The 18,196-nt window shown below is 40.3% G+C and overlaps 1 protein-coding gene across 10 annotated transcripts in view; it reads left to right on the top strand.

Annotated features, from left to right (window-relative positions):
- The window catches only part of numa1 (nuclear mitotic apparatus protein 1), a 28,187-nt gene extending 10,590 nt beyond the window's left edge, over positions 1-17,597 (top strand). The window contains exons 1-25 of one of the 10 annotated variants that reach the window (XM_030744135.1): positions 609-850; positions 1,104-1,186; positions 1,288-1,373; positions 1,522-1,595; positions 2,610-2,698; positions 3,218-3,292; positions 3,392-3,485; positions 3,600-3,759; positions 3,885-4,024; positions 4,215-4,326; positions 5,173-5,290; positions 5,505-5,645; positions 5,912-6,025; positions 6,164-10,252; positions 10,360-10,569; positions 10,696-10,886; positions 11,188-11,301; positions 11,781-11,880; positions 12,255-12,459; positions 13,195-13,331; positions 13,602-13,677; positions 13,780-13,895; positions 14,237-14,332; positions 14,437-14,751; positions 16,341-17,597. In XM_030744135.1, coding sequence (XP_030599995.1) covers positions 1,148-1,186; positions 1,288-1,373; positions 1,522-1,595; positions 2,610-2,698; positions 3,218-3,292; positions 3,392-3,485; positions 3,600-3,759; positions 3,885-4,024; positions 4,215-4,326; positions 5,173-5,290; positions 5,505-5,645; positions 5,912-6,025; positions 6,164-10,252; positions 10,360-10,569; positions 10,696-10,886; positions 11,188-11,301; positions 11,781-11,880; positions 12,255-12,459; positions 13,195-13,331; positions 13,602-13,677; positions 13,780-13,895; positions 14,237-14,332; positions 14,437-14,751; positions 16,341-16,364 — 6,915 coding nt within the window. In that variant the 5' untranslated portion in view covers positions 609-850; positions 1,104-1,147 and the 3' untranslated portion in view covers positions 16,365-17,597. Of the gene's footprint in view, positions 1-362; positions 558-608; positions 851-878; positions 1,009-1,103; positions 1,187-1,287; positions 1,374-1,521; positions 1,596-2,609; positions 2,699-3,217; positions 3,293-3,391; positions 3,486-3,599; positions 3,760-3,884; positions 4,025-4,214; positions 4,327-4,547; positions 4,607-5,172; positions 5,291-5,504; positions 5,646-5,911; positions 6,026-6,163; positions 10,253-10,359; positions 10,570-10,695; positions 10,887-11,187; positions 11,302-11,780; positions 11,881-12,254; positions 12,460-13,194; positions 13,332-13,601; positions 13,896-14,230; positions 14,333-14,436; positions 14,752-16,340 lie in introns of those variants that run through there. The other 9 variants (XM_030744133.1, XM_030744127.1, XM_030744131.1 and 6 more) reach the window with 9 other exon arrangements.
- The last annotated feature ends 599 nt before the right edge of the window (positions 17,598-18,196 follow it).

Here is an 18,196-nt window from a genome sequence, read left to right as displayed (position 1 = left end):
AGTATATTAATCATAACACAGATGACTGTCTTCAAATAAAAATGAATTGGAGATGCTTCAGCTTGATTTTAATTGAACATGGTTTAAACCCCAGTCTACCTGAGGATCGTCACTGACAAAAGTTTACCCATCTTCTGATGACTGCTTCCAGCAAGATGAGTTCTCTGTACTCAAATGGCCTCCACAGTCCCCAGATGTCAACTCGACAGAGTTGGACCCAGCATCAGGAAGGTGTACCTAATAAAGTGTCCAGTGAGAGGATATTCGCATTTATTTTCTATTTCATTTATGACATTTAGCTTGGTTGCCCATGCTAGCCCCATTGAACCAAAACAACAGCTGTCACTTCTTCTTCACAGACGCGCTTTTTGTAGTTTTTTTATTTTCGGAAGATTGTAGTTTCAGCTCGGGAAACATACGTCAACAAAATGCGCCGCCGCATAATTACAAATATAAGCGTGAACCGAGCTTACACAAGTCTCCTTCACACTTCACCTTTCCTTCACCTTATGCCGTTTTCCATCGATGGTAAAGTATTTCGAAAACGGAGACAACAGGTATTTAATTTAATCTTTTCGACTATTCAGCCGTCCTCTCGGCTCCCGGACATGAATAACGAGCACAACGTCCGACTAACTTCCGGCCTTTAAACCAATCAACTTAGCCTTTTTTCAGACGCGTCCATACGTGCAAAGGGATTGGCTTGTTCAATTTCCATCACCTCTTTTTGAATTTGGTCTTAGTTCACATGGGACTGTTTATTTTCATGAACTTCATGTAGTCAGACAGGCGTATTTTCAGACACTACAGATTAGTACTGCATCAGCGGCAAGAATTGCTGACCTCTAAGGTGAGATTGTTTTATTACCGTTTGCCTTGAAAAACAGACGTTACTGAACTGTTTGTAGGATAAAGTCATCTCGTTTATTTCGACGTAACAATCAGTCACTTGCTGGAGGTTTAAAACATTCACGTTAACTTTTCTGAAACTGCAGAGTTTATCGTCAGGTACCTCTTTGGGTAGTTGAAAATATGTCGCGCAACAATGTTAACCAGTGCTAACTCGTTAGCTCGTGTTTAACACGGCTTTTTTTGTTTTATAGTTTCCTGGGTGTAAATCCCTTTTTTGAATAAAGGGTCAGCCAAGATGGAGATGAACTTGGCTGGAAAGGCTCTTCTCGCCTGGGTAAGCTGAGTTATGTTCGCTGACAGTACAGTGAAATTACTAAGTACACCAACACTTAAAGTTTTTAGTCACCATTTTTTCTCCAAACTATAATTTTATAGGTGAACAGTTTAAAACTGTGTGACACAGAGCTAACCATCGAGGACTTACAGGACGGGCTGGTCTTACTGAAGCTTGTTAATAAACTGTAAGTATGCTGAAACGTTTAGCCTGCGTGAACAGGGGCTGGCAAAGTTTTAAACATGTTGTGTCTGCTATTGAAAAATACAGCGGTCTTGATTTCTTGCACTAAACCTTTTGTGTAATTTATTTATTTATTATTTCTGTCGTCACAGGAAAAAGCAGCCCACCGCCTGTTTGAACGCTTCCTCTGATGATCCGTTCAGAGTCGTTGCAAAGTTCCTAGAAAGTGAGTTTCTTTCTTTTAAAACCTCTTTGAAACATGATTTTAATACAAGCTATAATGTAATAAAGCACCACAGCCTTTTGGTTCCAGCTGTTCTGCTGCATAACTTGTTCGTCTGAGACAAGTGAAGCTGGAGACTTTATTAGATAAAGACTGAAGTGCATGTGGATAAAAGAGATTTTTATAGTCTGTCTGGGGGCATTTTGTATTTCAGAAAATGTCAATGTAGGCAGTCAGAGCTCCTGTTTTAAAGGCACTGTTTTCTCTCTGATAAATAAAACAGATCTTTTGCACCTTTGGACACACCCTGCATTCCTGTTGGGCGTGGTCCAAAGTGTGTCCTGGTAAATGGAGTGGTTATTAGCACTTTTCTACTCTTACCAAATGCTTTTAAGACTACAATAAACATTCACTTCTTCATACACCACTTACTAGATTCTCAGTTATCCAGGTCATGGTAGTCTCAAGAGATTGAAAAAAAATGCAACTGGGAGCTTAGATTTTTTTTTTATTTTTTGAAAGAAGAGAGGCTTCTTGACATTTAAAATTAAAAGGTGGAGAGTCCCAGGTATTTAAACTCTAGTGGGGGTTGACCCACTATTTATCATGTGCATCATCACATGAGCCAAGGTGTGAAAAAAAGAAGCCTCTTGGATAAGAGATGAAATGTGTTTAAAAAGAAAAATCAAAGTGCAGTTGCCTTTTTTTTACATATTTCTTTTTTTTCTTCAAGCTCTTGAGACCACTTAATTCTAGGCATATTAAGATCTAACACACACTCCAGTGGACCGGTTTCTGTTTGGGATTCAGTATCTTGCCCAAGGACACTTCAGTACTTCAGAACTGACTTTGAGATTGGCAGATGAATGCTTTCCTTCCTCACTGTAAAAATATCTTGTTAATAGCATGCTCTCAATGCTACTTTTTCCACTTAGGTTAAGCGGCTAACAGGGGGGGAAAAAAACTTAGCTTTTGCTGACCTTGAGTGAATTAATTTTTGTGTATTTTGTTTTTTAGGGGACTGCAGATTTAATGGGAGCAAGGGCACTTCACTATATTGGGACCACATAAGAGATGGCATCAATGCAACAGCTGAAATTTCAAAGGTACAAAAAGTTGCAATAATAATAAAAGCAAAAAAAAAAAAAAAAAAAAAAAAAAGGGCAGCACGGTGGCGCAGTGGTTAGCACTGCTGCCTCACAGATAGAATACCATCTGGAAGGCCTGGGTTCGATTCCACCTTGGCCCAGGCCTCTCCCTCTCTCTGTGTGGAGTTTGCATGTTCTCCCCGTGCTTGCGTGGGATTCCTCCGGGTACTCCGGTTTCCTCCCACATTCCAAAGACATGCACTTACTGGGGTTAGGTTAATTGGCTATTCTAAATTGCCCATAGGTGTGAATGTGTGTGTGAAAGGTTGTTCGTCTCTCTGTGTTGGCCCTGTGACAGGCTGGCGACCTGTTCAGGGTGTACCCTGCCTCTCGCCCTATGACAGCTGGGATAGGCTCCAGCCCCCCCGCGACCCTGAACAGGATAAGCGGAAGCAAATGGATGGATGGATGGAAAAAAAAAAAAAAGAGAGGCTCACAAGAAAACACTCATCAGACTTTTTATTGTGATGTCACCAGGTGCTCTTATTGCTTGTATATCACGATATGATGAATGACCACAGCACTCTGAACATGCTGGACTGTGATGTGGAGGTAAATTGTGGCCACACATATACATTTCAATTCATTTGTCATGGGTTGAGTGGTGTTATGATTATAAGTCTGTATATGTATTTATTCCCACCCTGCTAGCGGGAACTAGCACACCTAACTAGTTCCTTTGTGATGGAGCGTGAGGGCTGTGTTTATCTGAGCGATGACCTTGATGCTCATTTGAGAGGAAGAAGTAAGTCACAAATATGTCAGTTTTTAATTTCTTCATGATATTCCATAATAAGTATTAAGATCTCTAGCAACACCATCTCACTGGTTTGGCTTTTATGTGTAATCTGTGCCTCAGATTTGACTCTCTCGCAAGAAATATTTGAGCAATCAGTGACCACCTCTACCTCCAACGTGTCAGCCCTCTCCTCGCTCTACTGTGATGAGTCTCCCGTCTTCCACCGAACAAATAAAATTAAATTTGTGGACATAGAAACTGTGGCTTCTTCCTCAGTGAGGTATCAGATTATAACATTCATCTTATGATAATTGATTCAAACTTTTAACCTATATGAAAAAAGTCTACAGGATGTTATCATTTAGTTGTAAATGCATATCTTTCTGATCTGCTTTATTCACACAGCAGTTCTCCTCTGGAGGAGGTAATGAACACACCTAAATTTCAGCTGAGGAAAATACAGCGACAGATGATCAAGGAGCGAGACTACAGAGACGGTTTGGAGAAGGAGCTGGCCAGCAAGATAGCGCTCATTGAACAGAGAGGTACTGGCTTTAAATGAGTGGGTTTTGGATAAAATGCATTTTGTTAGACTGATGAGAAATGGGTGAAACTTTTTTTTAAAATAATTAAATATGTAATGTGTTGTGTAATGCTGTCTGTCTTTTCATTTTGGTTGTTCATACCTCGCCTGGTTTCAAATTAGACTTTGCTCCATACTTTGCTTCTTTTCAGAGTCTCACATTAACCAGTTGCAGTACCGCCTGGATAAACTGAAAGAAGAGCAGGGTGATCAGGAGCATGTTACCAGAGAACAAATCAGTGAGCTTGAGATCAAGAACAGTGAGTAAGTACCCAAGAACAGCGATCAACTCTCGTTTTATCAAAGTGATAAAACCAACAGAGCAAATGAGCTGTTAGTTATAGATTTTTTTTTTTTTTTTTTTTTTTGCATTTTTGGCCACAGCGGCTTTTGTCTACAGTGGAGAGTGACAGTAAATGGGGGGGAAAGATACGGGGGAAGACACGCGGGCAAATTGGCGACGGGCCGGGACGTGAACCCGTGTCGCCCGCACCGCAACGCGGCGTGTGTATGTGGTCGCCGGCTTCACCACTAAGCCACCCAGGCGCCCAGTTATAGATATTTTTAAAGCTTTTGCAGGATGTAGGTTATATAAATAGTTATTTTAATGTGAAATCTGTCTGTTTGCGAACGCCTCCTGCACAATTAGGAGCTGAAGAACCAAAATTGGCTCGTGGGTATGTTTTAGGCCCCTGAAGGTTCTGCTCTAAATCAGATATCGTCATCTTGTTGCCTAGTAACCACATTACAACAGGCTAAAGTGACCAATTTGTAGCATTTATGCACCTATAACACCTTACAAAAACATTCGATCAATTTAACTTCACAGCAGTATCTAACTTACATCCACAAAAATTACTAATGATATTTTATGTCACCATGTTGCCCAGTGACCACCAAACTACAGACTAAAATCACAGACTAAAAAGTTATGTAACATGTAACATGTGCTAGTGTAATATAATGTGTCTCATGGACTACTCACAACATACTTTTATAGTCTTTACATTGTGTTTGTTAAAATAAAATAAATATTTAATAGCTAAAGACTTTTGTGTAAAAACATTTGAAGAAACCCCTTCACTCCTTTTTTTTTTTTTTTTTGCCCAGCTTACAAAAACGTCTTCAAGAGACAGTGAAGCAAAATAAAGACCTCAAGACAAACACTTCATTTATGGAGCGCAAAGTGGATGAACTTACAGAAGAGAACGGAGTGCTTTCTTCTCAGGTAATAAAAAAAAAAAATTAACATTTTCTCTCTGATCAATGTTAAGTTAAATCTGTGATTCCGAATTCTCATTCATGAGGGGATTCAGTAACAGCCATGTGTTTCATGTACCCGGTGGGTTTGACATTAGTTGAAACCCTTCATGTCGTGTCAATGTTGAGATTCAAACTTTCTCGTAATATTTCTTTAAGGCTTTCTTTGAACATTTTCTCAGGTGAGAGCAGTGTGCTCACAGCTTGCCATCTTTGAGACAGAAGTTGGCAGACTGACAGAAAATCAAGCATCTTCTCAGGAGGAGTGGAGAAACAAGACAAGCCTCCTACGGTCCGAGCTCGACCAAACAACTGCTCAAAAGGTAGACTACAGAGTCACGACAGATTTCCTGTAACATCTCCTTCAAAGAAATCTAAATGCGAAAGACAATGAATTGGAACCATCACTTCTATTAAAGAATCAGGAAGAAGCACACCCTGAAATACTCATGTCTTCCTCTTGTCTCATACATAAAGAAGAGAAATATTAGTATTGTGTTGATTTTTAACTAATCGTATTTCTCAGTTACATTTTGGGTTTTCTGTGCAAAGGGGTTTAATGTAAGCTGCTTCCTCTCTCACCTCTCAGGAGCTCCTCACTGAACAAATTCAGATCCTCCAAGGAAAGATTTCCTGTTTGGAGGATGAAATAAAAAGGGCCAGTCAGGAAGACGTAGGAGAGAATATGGGACCTGTAGTAGAGGTAAGGTGCAGCATTATATGTAAAAACTAACAGTTTTGTAATCAAGCATTTAAAAAATGTTGTCATAAATGATACAAAATCTTGATTTTGTTTTTTGTTTGATTTGCTAATAATTGTTAATTCTTCTTAAATTGCCAGAGAGAAATGCTGGAGACTGAAATCAGGGGTTTGAAGAGTGAGCTGGAGAACACACATTCCTCCCTGACGAAGGCTGAGCTGGAGATTCAAGCTAAAACTCAGCAGCTGGAGGGATACCAGCAAGAAATCAGGGAGATAACTGAACAGAGGACAGTTCTTCAGGAAGAGATTCGGGTTCTCAAGCTTCAACTTGAGGAAGTGGAGCAGCAAAAAACTGAGCAGATGGACAGGCTTCAACAGCACATTGCTGCGTGTGAACAAGAAATTGAAAAACTACAGGAAATTAAGAAAGCAAAGGAAGATCTTCTTTGTCAGACTGAAGAAAAGGTGAATGATCTTGAGACAAAGTTAGCGGCTGCTACTTCTCTGTTGGCTGTTAAAGAGCACCAAATTAACAGTCTCAAAGATGAAGTTGACATGCTTACAGATGAAACTAACAAAAACAAAGATGAAATTCAAGCCAAAGAAGAAGAACTTGCCAAGTTACTTTTTGAGAAGTCTAACGTTCAAGCAATTCTCCAGGACAAAATCCAGATCTTAACAGCTCAAGTGGAAGACCTTAGCTCATCTCTGAAACAGGCTGAGCAGGAAATTCACCTTAAGCACGAATTACTGGATAAAACCCAACAAGAGACTGTCCAGCAAAGAGAGCTACTTCAACAACAGAGTGCTCAGCACATGGAGGCCTTCCAGAAGCAGAAGATGGCATCTGAAGATGAGATAAAGAGGCTAAATGCAGAGATTCACACTAAGGAAGAACAGCTCACTCAGCTAAAAACTGAGGCCACTACACGCACTGAATTGTTACAGCAGGAGGCTGACGCTCTGAACTACCAAATAAAAAGCATGAGCCAATCACTTGAGATCTCCAAGGACCAGGTTCAAGCGAAAGAAGCTCTGATAGCCAAGCAGCAAGAGGAAAGCAATGTGCAGATTGAGGAACTTAGGAAACACATTGCAGTTCTTGAGGAAGATATCAGTAAACTGAAGCAGGAGCTCCAGACCAAAGAGATTCAGGTAGATAAGATGAAGTCTGACAGCTGCAAGGAGTCAGAGACCCTACAGAATGAGATCCAAACTCTCCAGGATCAAGTACAAAATTTGAATGAATCACTGAGGACTACAACAGAGCAGGTTCAGGCTAAAGAAAACCTGCTGGCACAGAAAGAATTGGAGTTTTCTCAGGAAAAGGATTCACTTCAAAATATGATGATGACCTCTGAAGAGGAGATAAAAAGGCTGAGGGAGCAAGTCGAGGCCAAAGAGGAACAACTGGTCACGCTTAGAAAAGAGGGCTCCATACACTCGGACACGCTACAGCAAGAGATCCAATCTCTAAAAAACCAGCTGGATGATATGAGAGACTCTCTCACAAAGGCAGAGGGGAAGGTTCAGACTCAACTAGTCATGCTTAACAAACAGGAACAGGAGAGCGCTCAGCAGAAGGAGCTTCTGCAGCAACAACTGTCTGCTTCTGAGGAAGCGATGAGCAGGATGAAAAATGAGATCCAAGCAAAGGAGGAGCAGATGGCTCAGCTAAAAACGGAGGCCTCTACATGCACTGAATTGTTGCAACAGGAGGTTGACAGTCTTAACAACAACATCAAAAACATGAGCCATTCTCTTGAGATTGCCAAGGACCAGGTTCAAGCAAAAGAAGCTCTGATAGCCAAGCATCAAGAGGAATGCGCCTTTCAGATTGAGGAACTTAGGAAAACCATTGCAGTTCTTAATGAAGAAATCAGTCAACTGAAGCAGGAGCTCCAGACCAAAGAGATTCAGGTAGATAAGATGAAGTCTGACAGCTGCAAAGAGTCAGAGACCCTGCAGAATGAGATCCAAACTCTCCAGGATCAAGTACAAAATTTGAATGAATCACTGAGGACTACAACAGAGCAGGTTCAGGCTAAAGAAAACCTGCTGGCACAGAAAGAATTGGAGTTTTCTCAGGAAAAGGATTCACTTCAAAATATGATGATGACCTCGGAAGAGGAGATAAAAAGGCTGAGGGAGCAAGTCGAGGCCAAAGAGGAACAACTGGTCACACTTAGAAAAGAGGGCTCCATACATTCGGACACGCTACAGCAAGAGATCCAAACTCTAAAAAACCAGCTGGATGATATGAGAGACTCTCTCACAAAGGCAGAGGGGAAGGTTCAGACTCAACTAGTCATGCTTAACAAACAGGAACAGGAGAGCGCTCAGCAGAAGGAGCTTCTGCAGCAACAACTGTCTACTTCTGAGGAAGAGATGAGCAGGATGAAAAATGAGATCCAAGCAAAGGAGGAGCAGATGGCTCAGCTAAAAACGGAGGCCTCTACATGCACTGAATTGTTGCAACAGGAGGTTGACAGTCTTAACAACAACATCAAAAACATGAGCCATTCTCTTGAGATTGCCAAGGACCAGGTTCAAGCAAAAGAAGCTCTGATAGCCAAGCATCAAGAGGAATGCACCTTTCAGATTGAGGAACTTAGGAAAACCATTGCAGTTCTTGAGGAAGAAATCAGTCAACTGAAGCAGGAGCTCCAAACTAAAGAATTTGAGGTAGCAAAGATGAAGTCTGACACCTGCAAGGAGTCAGAGACCCTACAGAATGAGATCCAAACTGTCCAGGATCAAGTACAGTGTTTGAATGAATCGCTGAAGACTGCAACAGAGCAGGTTCAGGCTAAAGAAAACCTGCTGGCACAGAAAGAATTGGAGTTTTCTCAGGAAAAGGATTCACTTCAAAATATGATGATGACCTCTGAAGAGGAGATAAAAAGGCTGAGGGAGCAAGTCGAGGCCAAAGAGAAACAACTGGTCACGCTTAGAAAAGAGGGCTCCATCCATTCGGACACGCTACAGCAAGAGATCCAAACTCTAAAAAACCAGCTGGATGATATGAGAGACTCTCTCTCAAAGGCAGAGGGGAAGGTTCAGACTCAACTAGTCATGCTTAACAAACAGGAACAGGAGAGCGCTCAGCAGAAGGAGCTTCTGCAGCAACAACTGTCTGCTTCTGAGGAAGAGATGAGCAGGATGAAAAATGAGATCCAAGCAAAGGAGGAGCAGATGGTAATACTGAAGGCTGACAGCTCAGAGCAGTGGGATTTGCAACATCAAGAGATCCAAAGTTTAAAGAAACAGGTAGAGACTCTTGGCTCCTCGCTGAGGAAGGCTGAGGCAGACATGCAGTCCAAGGAGGATCTGTTGTCTCAGCAAAAGCAAGAAAATGCTCGACAACAGGAGGAACTCCAAAGCCTTCAGGAAAAAGTTCATCAAGTGGACATCCTGCAGAAACAGATTTCAGCACGTGAAGAAGAAATTCAAAGTGAGAAAGAACGCCTCCTCCTGGAAGCTGAGGAGAAGCTTAAAACCCTTCAGACAGAGTTGTCCCTTGTGAACACCCTTGTCGCTGATAAAGACCAAAAAATATATGCACTCAGAGAGGAAGTCACTGCTCAGTCTAATTTGGTGCAAAAAGCAAGAGTTGAAGCAGAAGTCAGTGAGAAAACTATGGCTGAGATAAAAGAGGAGGGCTCCAAACAGATTGATGTTCTCCAACATGAGATGCAGAATCTGAAAAAGGAGGTCGAAACCATTTCTCAAAGACTTCTTGTTAAAGAGCAGGAATTACTTGAAACTCAGCAGGAGTCTGCTCAGCAGATAAACCTCCTCCAGCAACAACTTGCATCAGCAAATGGAGAGCTGAACCAACACAAAGAGACACTATCTGCAAACCTTAGGTTGAAAGAGTTGCAGGTTACAACACTCAAAGAGAAGGAGGTTCTTGTTCAGGAAAAAGAGGCACTTCTCACCAGGATATTCCAGGCAGAAAAGGATCAGGGAATTCTGCAGAAACAAGTCGAAGCCATGGTCTGTGAGAAAGAGAGACTTCTTCAGGCCAATCAGGCCATAGAGAGAGAGAATGCAGTCTCACGTAAGTTTGAATCTGTACTGCAACAAGAGCTGGAAATACTGAAACTGGAGAATGAGAAATTGTTGAAGGAGAGAGAGAAATCCAAAGAAATGGAGCTGATCAGGAGAGAGCTACAGGAACAGCTTGCAACAAAATCAGAGGCTGCTGAACACTACAAGGCTCAGGTTGGTGTGACTACAAACAGTCCACACAGAAACACTCACATATATTGTAATTTGTTGTGCTTTACTTTCTGTCTGATAAATACTCTGGACTTACGTGAATCCCACAGATGGAGAAGGCTGCAAGTCATTACGACAGCAAGAAGCAGCTTCTCCAGAAAAGCCAAGAGGAAGTGGATGCGCTCAAAAGTTCTCTTGAAGTTAAAGAACGTGAAATGCAGACTATTATCATGGAGAAAAAGCTGCTTCAACTGGATTTGGACAAGGCCAAAACCAACGAGAAGACACTTTCAAGCAAGGTGGCCAGCTTGGAGGCACAGGTTGGTACTGTGGTTTGAGGCATGAAGACTGAACACTGAGCAGAAACATCCTCACATAGAAGAAATTGAAAACATACTTTCTTTCTTTTGTATTTTAATCTGTTCTGTCACTATCTTTATTTGTAGCTGACCTTTGCTGACCATAACTTGAGAGCACAGAACAAGATTCATTCCAATGGAGGCAGTGCAGCAGGCTTGGGTTTCTTTGAGGCCCCCTACTCAGACTCAGGTGTTTTTACTAGAGCACAGGTGAAGAGAGCCATGAGCTCAGACAGCCTAGACCAGAGCACGCTGGAAGGCACTCTGAACTCCACAAGGTAAAAGCTGGGTTAAAGTCTCAGAATTGTTTCTTACCTAACAGACACATTGGCGTTGTCAGGGTCAGTGGCCCATCTCAACAACACACCTGTGATGTTTCATTACTGCTTTTGCACTGACAAAACCCATCCTGGTAGACACCTGCTAACCCACTAAAATCACCTGTGTGTATGTTGCTGCATACAGAGACTCACTGTGTGAAGCAGGTGCTATTTTTATGCTGCTGATTTTTGGAAAACTGTTCTGGGAATAGTGATTTTAATGCACACGACTCTGTTTTTTATATTTTAACCCTTGCAGAAAGCTGTCAGAGCCCGGTGAATCCAGCACGCCACTTGCTCGCAGCTCAGAACGCTTGGCAGCCAAACGCCGCGAGTCGCTGGAAACTTTGTACTTTACACCTATAAACACCAGGCAAGTCAAGATGTGTGCTTGTAGTTGTTACAGGGAGAGTTTTTTAAAGGACAGAGATGCTTTTATCCTGCTGAGTGTTGAAAGTGGTCTTTCTCCTTTACCGGTCTGTTTTTTTAGCCCTACATTAGGTTGTGATTATTTGCTTGGATTCATATTCCACTGAAATTTTTAATATTGTCATCAAGGCAAGATTTCAGAATCAGCAGTAAGTCTGTCTTGTCCCCTGATCATGTGATTACAGAGCTACAGTATTTGAAACCCTTTAATGAGCCTACATTTATTTTCCTAGTTACTGTAGTCCATAAAGTGTTATGATTCAGACCCTTTAACATTTGTTCCTAATTTTAATTGTATGAAATTGTACAATTGTACAGATGTCTAACTTTGATTTGATTTTATTGGGGGAAAAAAATCACTGATCTATCTGCTTCAAACATCTCATGAAAAACTTTTTTTTTTTTTTTTTAATGTTCTTCCAGGACCAGGGCAGAAGGAAATATGAATTCAACCCTAAAAAATCCAACTTCATCTGTCAAACGGCGCAGAACCACACAGGTTATAAACATCACTATGACCAAGGTGGAGGAAACTCACACAGACTTACTGCATGCTCACAATAACACACACACACTGAAATTTGTATATTTCAATATTCACTGTACATGCTGCTTTTTTATTTATTTTTTTTTAAACCAATTATTTTAATTTATCTACTAATAGATTTCTCTAATGAGGAATCTCACCAGCTCACTTTTGTTTCACACTGAAAGACTATTTGACTATTAGCCCTGTGTACATCTCTGATTTGTTGCAGTACTTCTTACTTCCCCCCAGCACTGTAACAGTACATTTAAATATTGCATCTAGTGTCATAAGTTTCCCTCTCTAAGTATCCCTGCACTCCCACTCAAGTATTACTGTAGCTTTGACTGTTGCTTTCTGATCTGTTGAAGACTCCTGGCTGCAGTGAAGCTGATGAGACCTTCTACAGCCTGGCTTTAGCGCGCTCCCAGCCGAACCTTTCCAATGCCATCTCTGCCCAGCCTGTGTGTACGGAGCTGTTTAACAGCCCTGCCAGAAGGACCAGAAGGACCAGCTGTGCCAGTGACCAACTCACTGGGCTTCCAGGGTACAGACGGAGCACCATCCATGCACAACGTAAGCAAATACCTGAATTAAGTTAAAGGATGAGTTTTCCTCCTTCCTTGAGAACTTCCAAGATCTGAACTTTGTTTTTTTTGTTTTTGGTTTGGGGGTTTTTTCGCTTTAAGAAATGTTACATGAATCCTGACTCCCTTATTTATATCTTCCTTGAGATTTAAGAACCACAATGATCATACATAAGATATTTATAACATCAGACTGCTATACCCTGAATTAGTATATAAAAACACCAGGTTTCAGATATGCAGTGACTTCCGATTTTAATTAGTCATTTTATTGTAAATGGAAAACTCATTGATGGCACAGCAACAAAAAAAGTATCCACTTGACAAAATAATATTTAACTTTGGAACTCTCTGACTTTTGATTTAGAGAGAAGCTGCAGTATCCTTTTTTATTCTTTATAGTCATAACAATTAATTCTGCTTCACTGTGGCAACAATCATAATTAAAATTATTTGGTCGTTATTGATTTAACAATTATTAAACATGACTACCTGCAGATTTTTAAGTTCCCCTATCCTCTATAACTTGGACTTTAACAGAGGGGCAAACATAAAGGAAACTGAATGCAATACAATGATTGCTTTATCTTGTTTTAATAATTGGTTGAAGCCAAAATTGGAACTGATATAAAAATTAAATTGACTGCATGTCCATGGTAGCAACTGTAAAATTTCAGCACGGCATGTGTGTGTTAATTATTTCCCTCTAACGGTTTCCCTTCAGCCGTCAGTACCTTCTGCGTGGGAGCAGAGAACGAGCCTGACGGTGCACCTGAAGACTGGCTGAGGATTGCTGAGCTCCAGTCCAGGAACAAGGCCTGTCTGCCTCATCTGAAGAGCAGCTACCCTGTAGAGTCTGAGGTGATGAGAGGAACACTGGAACACTGCACAGTGCAGCAAACAGATGCCAAATGTGTCATACAGTGATTTAATTCCTAATTAGAAGTCAGTTTATTGAGTACAGAAGTTTAATCGTTGTTAAGTTATCGTTGAGCCATCATGGCAGTATGGAGTTGTTGTAATAATTACTGGAGAGTCAGTGTCTTTGTCCAGTGCTGAAAGATGGTTTGAGTATTAAATTATTGTCCTGCTATTATTAAAAAAAAAAAAAATCCTCCTTTCTTCTTGCAGACTGGCAGAAATGGTCCATTGGTGTTCACAGAGGAAGAGTTACGTTCAGGCGACCCGTCTGACACAATCCGTCGGGTGTCCATGATTCCAGGCCAGCTGCGGGATTCCCTCATCTCCCATCGGCACTCTCTCATGTTGGGACAGGCGGGGGCTGCTGCCGGCACTCGTCCCGACCGTCTGTCCTTGATGCCAGGCCAGCTACCGTCAAAGACTCTCAGCTCCTATGAGCTGAGAAGCCCAAAAGGCACAAATCGGGCTTCATCAAACCTGTCTCTACATCAGATGTCACCTGAGGTTGGTTGAACAGTTGAAGTAGTATGAACAGGAATATTTGATATATTCTGACTTAATCAGCCTTCTAGAAATGTTTTAACGGGATGTAGTATAATATGTGTTTCACCTTTATTTTTGGTCCAGCTCTTTATTTAAAATTAATTAAAATTCACTTTTAAGTGGAAGAAGTCAGTTAAAGGGATCCTTGTTAAAAATGCTGACAGTGTTTTGAGTGTTATTCTCCAAACTATAATAATCAATGAATAGCAGATGCATAGTTACTGAACAGTCACCAGAGCTAAGTAGAAAAACGTTAAAAATGGAGCCTAATGTTTGTTTTTTATCTCAAACTGAAGCAAAAGACAAGAGCCAGCTGTTTCCCTCGTCCACTCACCCCCAAGAACAAGAACATGAGCAGTGGACGTTCCAGCTCTTCTCTCCACCCGGCCCCCAGTCCAGTGAGCAATTTTATCCTAAATTTTGTGGAAAATGTGACAATTTTATTCATACTGTTAAATCCGTTTATGAGCGCTGTGCTAAGATTGACTTGCATTATTGTCAGGCTGACCGGAGGCAGTCGATGATGTTTACGATTGAAAACACCCCAAAAAAGGACAACTACCTGAAGAAACATCTGAACAAGCTGCGCGGCTCTGCACGAAAATCCCCAGGCAACAGTTTGAAAAAGTTGCCTGCTCCGACAAGTGCCCGCAAATGCCAGGAACAAAAGCCGTCGGGGAGTTCACGTGCCATGAGACAAGCTGGAAAAGTTGGAAGCTTCAAATCACCGCAGGTGGCAACGAAAGGATCGAGGAAATCTCCCCAAGCCACTGGCAGATTTACAAAGTCTCCTGGATTGACAGCCAGCGCTCGCAAGGTAAACATACACAGACAAATCTTCATTTTAAAGGAGACACTTTAATCATTCAAGGTGGAGTTTTCTCATTTTGTACTTTGTGCATTTTACCTGAAGAACAATAAGAAATGTTACTGACAGTAAGCATCAGTTCCTCAGGTAGAGATCTTCTGGTGCCCTTTTTTTTTCCAGTCATAACCCTCAGCTGTATAACGGTGCATCTCAAAAGATTTGAATATCATGAAAGTTTTTTTTTTTCTTCTTCTTTTTAAGAAATGTAGGTAAACTGTCATATATGTAGAGTGAAATATTTCAAGCTTCCTATTGCAATTTGTTGATTAATAATAATTAATCATTTTGATGTATAGCTCATGAAAGTCAGAAATCCAGTATCTTAGATTTTTAGAATATTTCCTAACAATAACAAGAAGAACTAGTAAGATCAATCAGAAAGGTTTACATTATATAAATGTTAAAAGTAAGTTCATTTACACACAGCATTTGGTTGGGGCTCCTTTATGGTAAATTCCTGTATCGAGGCGGTGTGGTAGGTGTAGGAGGTGTGGAGCGTGTGACACTGTCAGGAGGCTTTGATGGTGACCTTCAGCTCATCTGTATTTGTGGATCGAGTGTTCCTTCAGGGTTGACCATAGATTCTCTGCAGAGGTCAGTTCAGTTCAGGCGAGCACAGTAAGAACATGGTCAGCAAACTATTTAGTATTAGTGCATTGCCCATAGAATCAAAACTAAGTCCTGTTGGAAAAGGAAATTGGCATCTTCATATTAGATGGAAGTATGAAGTATCTAAAATCTCCTGTTGGACACTGTTGACAGTGAAACCATCAGCTCCAGAAATCATCACAAGACTGCGGAAACTTCACACTGGACTTCACACACTTTGGATTTTTTGCCTCTCCACGCTTGAATATTAATTAAATGAATAAACTCCAAATAAAATATTCTAATTTCAGAGCTTCATGAGCTATAAGCCACATTCATCAAAATTTAAACAAACAAACAAAAAAAAATTTACTTTGCATGTAATGAATACAGGACATATACATGGAAAAAATGTTTTCACAATATTCTGATTATTTTGAGCTGTAATGGTAAACAGCTGAGGGGTCATGACTGGGGGAAAAAAAGACAAGGAGAAAAAACAGGAGCAGTCTTTTTTTTTTTCTATAATTAGTGATACTCCATTACTAACAAACTGAGTGCATACCATTGATGCATGGTACACAATCTGATGAGGAGATGAAGACACAATAACTTGTAATAAAAGTTAACTGCAGAAGGAAGATGACCTCACACGAAGTCGTAAAAGTTTCACATTAATAGAAACTGAGTCACCTTAGCTCATTTTGTGGCAGTTTCTGTGGTGTTGTTTCCCTACAGGCTGGTTGGTGGTTGTCACACTAACAGAACAGCCCATGGTGTGTGGGGTTTTTTTTTTTATATAAATAATCAGATGGACGTCCACATTTCTCACGAGTGAAACACTAATAACACTTGAGTGAATTCAGATGTCATTAAATATTGTGTTAAAATGCATTTTCCTCTGAGTTCTGGTTTAATCTTTATTTTTTTTCTTTCTTCCAAACTTGCAGGTGATGCGAAAGATGAAAGTCTGAAGACCGATCGCCTCCTCCTTCCACCCACGCCTTCACATACACACAAGTAGTTCATCAGGACTTTTTTGTTAACAGTCCTCCATTTTTTTTTTTTCCTGTATTCTATGTACACGTTTGTCACTGAAATGGTTTAAATGACATTTCAGGAAATTCTGGATCTGTTTATTGTGCGACGATTGAATTTTATATTTTTAAAAAAAAAAATTTCTCATTGATTTGAGAGTTCTAGCACTTCATTTCACTGATGGTGCCATAAGCTGTCAGAACAATATGCATTAATGAGTCATGCAAATGTTTGGTAATGCTAATTATTAAATCAGTTTCATTTACCAAAAAGTGTCCAGTTTGTGTTTCCTACCCAAAATGCAATTATAGTTTTCAGAGGGTGCACTCTCTCTTTGATCAAGATATTGCTGGAGGAGGTGTGGTTGGAAAAATCCTATTGTGAGTAAGATACTTTTAGTACTATTGCTTTTAAATGTCATTGAGATTTAATGTATTAATATTCTGTTCAAAGAATTTGGATGTAAAATCCAATATTAGATGTCCAACTAATGACAAAGCTTCATCATTAGCCTATAAATGGTAAAACTATGTACACTGAATAGTCAAAATTGTACTTTATTGCATCACTCTACTGTGCAACTCCAGAGACCGTTCTGTATAAATGAGCTGCAGAAAGATGGCGCTAGTGTCCCTGTAATGTTCAGCATGGGACTTCAGACTGCTTTGTAACCTGGATATTTAAAATAGCTAATTCATAGTATGTCAAACATAATTTAGATTCAGCTTATGCAGTCTTGCTATTTCGAGCCTAATTTCAATAATAAACATAACATTTTTGCACAGAATTTGAATATAATAGATCATTGTCATATATCATTATACTAAAATTAAGATATCCAATTTAAAATATAATTTTATTCTGTACTTCCTCCAGCAACACCTTGATCCAGGACGCATCATAGTCCATTGACATTTCTGTTTTTGGGGTAGTTGTGACTACACTTGGGCACTGGGTGTCTCTGTTTTGGTGTTTGCTGGGTGCTTTGTTCTGCAGGAGCTTATTGGATGTTGCTGTATGACCTACACCTGAGGCCGGAGAGCTGAGATATTAAAGCTCCCTTCTTCCTGTAGACTCTGACTGATTGATTCAGCTCCCTGTTTGTTATTGTGCAGTTTTGTCTTGGAATGAGAGCACAATTCAGTTATTTTTGTTAAAGGATTTTTAAAGACCAATATTCATATTTAGTGATTAAAAATATGATATATTTGGCTGATATCGTTTTCTTTCAGACTCATAAAACATAAATTGGTGTCCCTAATATTTATATGTTATGTGTAGTTATTTATGACTCATCAAAATAACATGACAATGCAGTTTAAAAAGAAACTTGCTTCATTGTCACAACACAGGATGATTACTTGTTTGTTCTCTCCTGACTGCTTGAATCAGCTGGATGTTCCTGGAGTTCCAAATACTTGTTGCCAACTGGGAAGTTGCAGAGTGCCCTCTGGTGGACAAACATAAATAACATCAACAGTCACATAAGTAAACACATATGTGTATACTTATGTGTTTACTCTTCAAATATGTGTAACACAATATTCATATTCCTGGATGTTTAGTACCCTTTGCACACTGGCTGTATTTTATGTGGAGAGTAAACAACATGGAGGATTTCAGGCTGCTAATGTTATGATAATCTATGCTAATGACATGCAGCCTCTTTCTCATGTCTGATTGGCTTAGCCTAATCACGTGATCATATTTTGCTGTGTGATTGGCTATACCTATTTGACTATTATTGAAACGACTGAAACGATTTCAG

Source organism: Archocentrus centrarchus, chromosome 13, assembly GCF_007364275.1.
Source record: "Archocentrus centrarchus isolate MPI-CPG fArcCen1 chromosome 13, fArcCen1, whole genome shotgun sequence".
Lineage (NCBI taxonomy): Eukaryota > Metazoa > Chordata > Actinopteri > Cichliformes > Cichlidae > Archocentrus > Archocentrus centrarchus.
Note: the sequence above shows the minus strand (reverse complement) of the source record. Positions and strands in the feature narration are given on the sequence as shown.